Below are 8238 nucleotides of genomic sequence, written 5' to 3' on the forward strand. Positions count from 1 at the left end.
GCCTGTGTTAGCTTCTCTGAGAACTGTTTGAAGTCATTTTATAGTTAATGTTTCACTGATTCACTTATTGCAAGTTAATTAAAAGATACAGATTTTAAAAGCAATGCTCTTTCGAATTTATTGTAATCCAGCTACATTCTTGGTTTGGTGAACCTTGATACCTCCTAGTGGTAACAATAATATTGTAGCACAGAGGGAACAAGGCAGAACAGGGGACCAATGAGATTCACTGAAGATGAAATTTTCATCAATACTTAATATCCTCTTTGTTTTTAGATTCCATTCTTATAATAAAAAAGTTTTAATAATAAATACAATTTTAAAGGGTCCCAAAGGATAGATTCTGAATTATGCAGGAAGGAGAAGATCCTCACCCAGTGATACTAGGCTCTGATAGTTCTCCAACATCATACTCTTGTATAAACTCCTCTGAGTAGGGTTCAGCCATTCCCATTCCTCCTGGGAAAAGTCTATTGCTACATCCTTGAATGTCACCAAGTCCTGAAATGACACAAATACACTCTTGATCAACCAGTGCTCATGTCCACACATGAATCTAAGTTGAAGGGTTATGTTGTTCCTACTTCATGTGAGAAATACTTCTTGTAGGAGAAAAACTTAAGCACACTGTAATATTAATGTACACATATAAGAATGTTTGTCTTGGTTATCTAGTGCTGCTATAACAGAAATACCACAAGTGGATGGGTTTAACAAAGAGAAATGTATTCTCTCACAGTTTAAGGGGCTAGAAGTCCAAATTCAGGGTGCCAGCTCTAGGGGAAGGCTTTTTCTCTCTGTCAGTTCTGGGGTAAGGTCCTTGTCATCAATCTTCCCCTGGTTTAGGAGCTTTTCAGTGCAGGAACCTCGGGTCCAAAGATGTGCTCTTCTCCTGCCGCTGTTTTCTTGGTGGTATGAGGCCCTCCTGTCTGCTCGCTTCTCTCTTTTATATCAAGAGATTGAGTCAAGACACAACCTAATCTTGTAGATTGAGTCCTGCCTCATTAACATAACTGTCTCTAATCCTGTCTCATTAACATCACAACCTCAGTGAGATGGACTGACACAGTGGCCGCAACAATGGGCTCCAACATAACAATTGTGAGGATGGCACAGGACTGGGCAGTGTTTCGTTCTGTTGTACATAGGGTCTCTATGAGTTGAAACCAACTCGACAGCACGTAACAACAACAACAACGTAGTATTTCATTGTATGGGTGGACTACATTATTTTTAACATATCCAATATGTTATAGTTTAGTTGTTTCCAAATTTTTACTACTATACAGTTGGATGCTTTTGCATAGTCAATAAAACACAGGAAAACGTATTTCTGGTTGCTTCTTTACAGCCAGTTGAGGTCCTTAAGCCCAAAAAAGTCCAGTGGCACCAAATTCAAATTTGTACACATTCAACTGTTTCAAAAATACCCCAAACAAGCAGATTTTTAGTCACTTAGATCCTGCCTGCTTTACATAGCCTGGGAAACTGCACTCAGCATCTGCTAGCCCTAGATAAGATAAAACGCTATAGTTAGAAGGTGTTGTGGATTGAATTATGCCCCTCAAAACTGTATGTTGTAAATCCTTCCTGTTTCGTGGTTAAAATTCCATTTGGGAATGTCTGTGGCATTTTGACCTAAGTAGGAAACAAACAGCTGTGCCCCGCTAAAAGATGGACCATGCTGCTTTGCACGTGTGTCGCTCTCCACAGTCCTGCCAATAATGTTGCTCTCCGAAAGTCCTGCCATAGTCTTTCCTCCTGCAACTTTCCGGAGCCTGATGTGGGAGATCGGATTATTGGCAGGATTATTCCTACTCAGGTCAAAATGTGACAGGAAACAGATTCGGTTGCTATGCAACACGTATGCGGCCCTTGTTTACAACGGCAATTACTGAACTGTTTTGAACTGCTTAGAAGTCCTGTTTGAGATATAAAAGAGGAGATTAAGCAAGCAAGCAAATACAAATGGAGGGGAAGATCATGTCACATGATTGCCAAGGAATTTAGGAATAGAAGCTGAAAAGAAACAAGGGCCTTCCCCCAGAGCTGACAGAGAGAGAGCCTTCTCCTAAACCTGGCACCCTGAATTCAGACTTCTAGCCTCCTAAACAGTGAGAAAATACATTTCTGTTAAAGCGACTTGCATGTGGTATTTCTATTATAACAGCACTAGGTAATGACAAACTGTTTAAATCTCCTAGAATTCAGATTTCTGGGTCCATCGAGTTGTGGTGACCCACCCAGGCCATTTGCCCTTAGATGCCCTTTTGAACCTTGAGCCTTTAAGGAATTATCTTCCTAAAGTCACCTTCAAGTCATACAATAGCCTAGTAAGTAGCTTAGCAGAGATCATTTTGCCTTAGGCATCAGGCTCCTTTGGAGAATTACAATGACCCTCAAGAGACTATCCTGCCTGGACCCTGCCTATATAAACTGCTTTCACTATCCCCTCTTTGGAGACCTTCCAGATAACTTCAGGTTGACACTGCCTGATTCGAATTGTATCTACTCACAATAAATATATTCTGTGACATTAATTTTTGGTGTTTCTCTGCACATTTAGGTTTTTGATAGCAACTAAGGCAGGATTCTAAGGTACTGCTGCATTCAGAGTTTTCTGACTCCCTTGATACAGGAGGACACTGTCTAGGGACAACTTGTCTCAAGTTTTGCACGCCCTCTTCCCCTTCTGGTGGTTCCTTGAACCACTTGTCTCTAGATGACCTCCTGATATTAGGTACTACCTCCTACATGTGGCTGTCAATGTGTCATACCCAATAAATAGCTTGTTGTGCAACGCTGCTTATCTTGTGGTCCGTATCTTTTTCCTTGATCAGCCCTGAATGCCCTCAAACTCACTACAGGAGGCAAGAGTGAGTTTTTCATTTGTTTGTTTGTTTTTAATCTTTTGAATTTTATACCACATGCATATGTTACCTATTTGAATTTATAAAATTTCTAAAAATTAAGCTGGATATGTCTTTTTACGTGAATAAATGGGATTGGAAATTCATACTTTAAACGTAAAGAAAAACTCCTAAGAATTTATTTTAAGGATATAATTAAGAGATTTTGGCAAAAATTCAGCTAGGGGGGTAACTCCTGATGTGTTCTAAGAACAGGAGAGGGGCATCAGATGTACATTGAACTTGGATGCTGACTTCAGAACCCAGCTCACTGATGCTGAGATACCTCTATTCCATCTAATCCTTAATGTGGACCTTTGTAAGTGTCAACACTGAATTAGAAGAGTAGATGAGGAGGGAAGATGGGGCTTTGAGGAGAACACAACTGCTTGTGACCTTCCCTATGGCCTCATCATATTCAGCCATTACTCACACATTAGGCAGTTTGAGTTGTTTAAGGCTGGTGGCCTCTAGGAGAAACGGGAACCAGGCCTCTGGACAAGATTGTCAATCAGGGAATTTTCAAAAGAAAAGAACCACTACTAAATCCTAAACAGCGAGACTTCCTTTCAAAGAGAAGAAAGAAAATAGTAACTAACCTGTGGCATGGCTTTCACTAGTTCAACAGTCATTTTTACTTTCTCCTCCTGGTGTTGCTCTTGGATGGCAAAACTGGAAGATGAGAAAGGATAGTTAGAAATCAGGCCTTCTCTGCAGTTGCAGAATCACCAGCCTCCAAACTCTGTCTTCCCCTTCTTCCTCCCAGTTCCATTGGTCTCACTGCCCAGCTACCTGGGAGATTATGGTCAACCTTTGGCTGTTGAGGGGGTATAATTTGTACTTTGTTTCCCTTATGCCCAAGGTCCTAAATTTAACCTTTTTTCCAAAAGTTACCTTCCTATTTATCACAATGAATAAAAATAATAATAGAGATGTACTTACCCAGTGTAGATTATGTACATTCTCTTATTTTCAAAATAATTGTACCAAATAGTTGTTATTTCCTCAGTTTTACAGGTAATAGACTCTTTTTCCCTCTTTGGGTCTCTGCTTCATGCTGTGACAGCGGGAAGCTTGAAAATATGACTCCTAAATGGCACTGGAGGCCAGGGATATCCTCCTTTTCCACCAAAACACAAAGGAGTTTTCTCCAGACTTCAGTTGCCTCTTACCCTGGGGCAATGGATCCTTTAGCAGCAAATTATGCTCCCTTCACTCTCATCTCTGTCCTCAGCCCCTTGGTTTCCCCTCCTCTCTGTCACCCAGAACTGGAGGCATTTCCTGAGCCCTAATTTCTTCATCTCCAGGCACCTCAGCTCTTATTGGAACTTTTGGACTGCTGGCAGGAAGTTCTACTCCAGGATTCTTATCCTAGCAACACACAATCCCCAAAACCCACACACACACAAAAATCCAATGCTGTCAGTCTGCCAAGCAGTCTCTCCTCAAACACCACATCACACAGGCCACACCAATGATCATACAGGGTGACATACAAACATTAACACAAGATCTCACATACTTCCTGCTCACACATAGCATACAATCGTAAGCATCCAAGAAAGGCACATCAGAAAGAGTCACATACACCATGGTCTCACAGGGGCAATGGGTACAAGCACACATGGTGATACACACACCTCTTCACACATACCCCCAATCTTATTCTCTTACATACATCCAGGGATCACTGTCCCTTATCTTTGTCTCACACCTGCACACTCCACAGCCTTACAGAGACTATATTTGCAAGCACTCAGGGTGACACACCGTGGTTCACATAGTCACTCTCTCACACACAACCACACCACTGGTCTCTCTCCCTCATTCTCTTTCTCGCAGACACACACATGACAGTCTCTCACACTCCAGTCTCTCTCAGATGGAGACACGTTCATTTCTCTCACACTCCAATCTCTCACACAGAGAAACACCAATTTTTCTCATACTTCAGTCTCTCTCACACATACAGATACACAAACACACATCTCTCTCACATTCCAACTGCTCACTCTCTGTCTCCGGTCTCAAAACACTCACTGGTCTCTCTCACATGCACAAAACACATCCGGATCTTTCATACCAGTCTCTCTCACACTCACACACGGATACACACATTCTTGTCTCTCACACAACCTCACACACAGACACACAAACACTTCAATCTCACACACGCGCACCTGGTCTCACCCAAAGACACAACCATATCCTGATCTGTCATACTCCCTGAACCCTCACAATCCAGTCTGTCTCTCTCTCTCACACACTCCAAAACAAAACCAAATCCACAGCCATCCAGTTGATTCCGACTCATAGCTACCCTGTAGGACAAAGCAGGACTGCCCCATAAGGATCCCAAGGCTGTAATCTTTGCGGAAGCCGACTGCCACACCTTCCTCCGGCAGAGCGGCTGGTGGGTTCGAACTGCCAACCTTTCGGTTAGCAGCTGAGCGCTTAGCCACTGTGCCAACAGGGCTCCTCTCTCTCGCACAGACATAAACCTAGGTCTCTCACGGCGCCTCACAAACTCTCACACACAGGCACACCCATCTCGCTCACACTCACTGATCTCCCTCATACACTTCGCTCCGGCCGTCCGACGGTCCCGACCCAGGTCCAAACCCTTGCCTCTTTACTCACATCCGCTTTGCGGACCGAAGGAAACGAGTCTCGCCTGTCCAGCCTGGACCTCGCACTCCCATTCCCGGGACTCCGGAGCAAACGGCAGGCCTCCGTCGAGAAACTAGCGTTTAGAGACCGACGGCCCTCAGCAGCTGACGCCCGGGCTCGGAATGCGCAGGCGCCTACTTCTCCTAAACCAGCGGAGAGAGGGGGAAGTGTCTGAGGCTAGGAGAGGCGCGAAGGGGGTTGGGGCGTCGTTTAGCGGAGAGGGGCCTGTCCTCCGGCTGGTGTGTTAGGAGTGGGCGGAGGGACCATAGGGACAGAGGGTGCGTGCCTGCGCGTTACGTAATAATGCGAGAAGGGCGTGGCCCAGGGCTTCACGCAAGTGTCGGGACTAGGCAGCGGCGTGTGCAGTCTCCTAGAATGTGTGATCTCCCCACCCCGCCCTGGAGACGAGAAGCGTCCCTAGTTACCAGTCCTGGTGCCTTGGACTCGAAGAGGGGCTCTTTTGGCGCAGTGGTCAAATCGCTGGGCTGCTAAGTGGAAGGACGGTGGTTCTGAGCCCACTCCACAGGAGAAAGATGTGGCATTCGGCTTCCATAAAGATTACCGTCTTGGAAACCCTACGGGGCAGTTCTACTCTGTTCTGTAGGGTTACTAGGAGTCTGAATCGACTCAAGGGCAATGGAGAATGCCTTGAAGAGGACCACATGTGACTGACGTGGGGATGCGTTCCTGTGAGCGGTTTTGTGACGTTGGTATCTGTGTTAGCGCAGCGTTACTTGGAGGGCGGTCCTCTGAATTGTTCATGTAGAAATTGTAGAGATGGTGTTGTGTATATTTTTACCACAATTTTTTTAAAAAAGGAAACAAACCAAAAATAAAAACACCCACACAAAAAACAGCACCTGGAAAGCCAGACTGGCCACGTGTGTGACTTCAGTAAATTAGTAAATTTCTCACGTGCAGACGGGAATTATCATTAGTATTGTTCAGGGGCAGTGGATAAGACAATAACCTTTGGAAACAAACGACTGGGATTGAACCACGTTCTGCCCCTTACCAGACTGGAAATGTTGTCTATTATGGAGGGCTAAGAAAACTGTAGAATTAGTGACTGTATTGGAAGTTGAAGTGAATCGGAAAAGCTATTTAGAGGGATACAGCAGAAGACAAACTAGACAAAATACCCTGCTCTCTAAAATCTTACTTTCAAGTGGTTAGAGACCACAAAGGATGAGTAAAATAAACAGTATATCAAATCGTGACAAAGGCTATAGAGAAATATAAAGCAGGGATGGGGAAGTGAGAATGTTTATTGTCAAAAAATTAGTAGTCAAAAAAAGGAAGAATAAAAATCACCCATAATCCCACAACTCAGAACTGCTGCCAACATTATTAACATTTTTTGCATGTAGCTTAATAGATATTTTCTTTCACATACCTGTTGGGATTTCTATACGGAAACAAATAATTTAGGAAAATGGGATGATACGGTACATCCTTTTTGTAACATTTTCCCGTTTGTTGTATGTCATGCACATCTTTCCACATTATGCTGTATTCTTCTTTAGCCCAATTTTAAATAATTGCAATGTCATTAAATTATTGATTATCCACAATTAGCTAAATACACAGCTATTGTTGGGCTCAATATGTGCTGAACACTGAGCACATCTTAAACACGCTCTGTTTTCCATGCCTTGGCTAACATGCCCCTTCTGTTGGTGCAAGAAAGTGCTGGTCATTTCCAGGGTTAGACATTCAGGTATGTTGGGTTGTCTATACCACAGAGGAATTTATACTGTTCTTTGATATTGGAGAACTACAGAAAGCATTTGGGTTGGAAAAGTTATATTTTCCACCTCCAACACCTTGATAAAAATCACTCTACAGAATCCCTTGTATCCTCCACTGGGAAACTGAGCTAATATTCTGCAGATAACAAATATAACTCTGCACAAAATATGAGAAAAAGCTACCTGAAGAGCCACAGAGTGACCAAAAAGTAAAAAACATTTGAAACCCTGTGGGGCAGTTCTACTCTGACCTATAGGGTCGCTTTAAGTCGAGATCCACTCTACAGCAATGGATTTGGTTTGGTTTTGGAAGTATCCGCCATGAGAAGCTACGAAAAAACAAGCAAATTACACACAAAATATAAGAAGGAAAATAAAGGAACAGGCATCAGTAAATGGAAAAAATTAACAAAGTCAAAAGTTTCTTCTTTGAAAAAATTAATGAAATCAGAAATAATAAGAGGGAGTATCACCACTAGCTCTAGACATATCAAAAGGATAATAAGGGAATATTATTTTTAAAAACTTTGTTAATGAATTTAACTTAGATGAAAGAGACAAAGTACTTGAGAGACTAAAATTAACAAAGCTAATAAAAGATAAAAATGAAAATCCAAATAGCCATTGTAAAAATGGCGTGGGTGTGATGTCTGACCTCCTCTAACTTCACAAGGGGGAAAGAGAATTAAGATCAACATCCCAGGGTTCTCTGCTCGGTTAGATAATTCATTGCAATAGCCACACAGAACCAATACTCATGACTATGGAGTTTATTAGGGAAGTAACAGGTTACAATTCAGGTTGAAGAACACTCAGGATACAGTTCTTCCATCAGGACAGCCTCTTCCCAACCGTGCCAGGGGCACAACTCTCTCTGGCACCTCAACCTATGCCCTGCTCAGGGGCAA

At 43.0% G+C, this 8238-nt stretch overlaps 1 protein-coding gene across 1 annotated transcript in view; it reads right to left on the minus strand.

Annotated features, from left to right (window-relative positions):
* The window catches only part of LOC105756817 (zinc finger protein 471-like), a 12708-nt gene extending 7007 nt beyond the window's left edge, over positions 1-5701 (minus strand). The window contains 3 exon segments of the mRNA XM_023741281.1: positions 375-501; positions 3509-3581; positions 5550-5701. Coding sequence (XP_023597049.1) covers positions 375-501; positions 3509-3581; positions 5550-5611 — 262 coding nt within the window. The 5' untranslated portion in view covers positions 5612-5701.
* Positions 5702-8238: the final 2537 nt, after the last annotated feature.

Source organism: Trichechus manatus, unplaced genomic scaffold, assembly GCF_000243295.1.
Source record: "Trichechus manatus latirostris isolate Lorelei unplaced genomic scaffold, TriManLat1.0 scaffold00176, whole genome shotgun sequence".
NCBI lineage: Eukaryota > Metazoa > Chordata > Mammalia > Sirenia > Trichechidae > Trichechus > Trichechus manatus.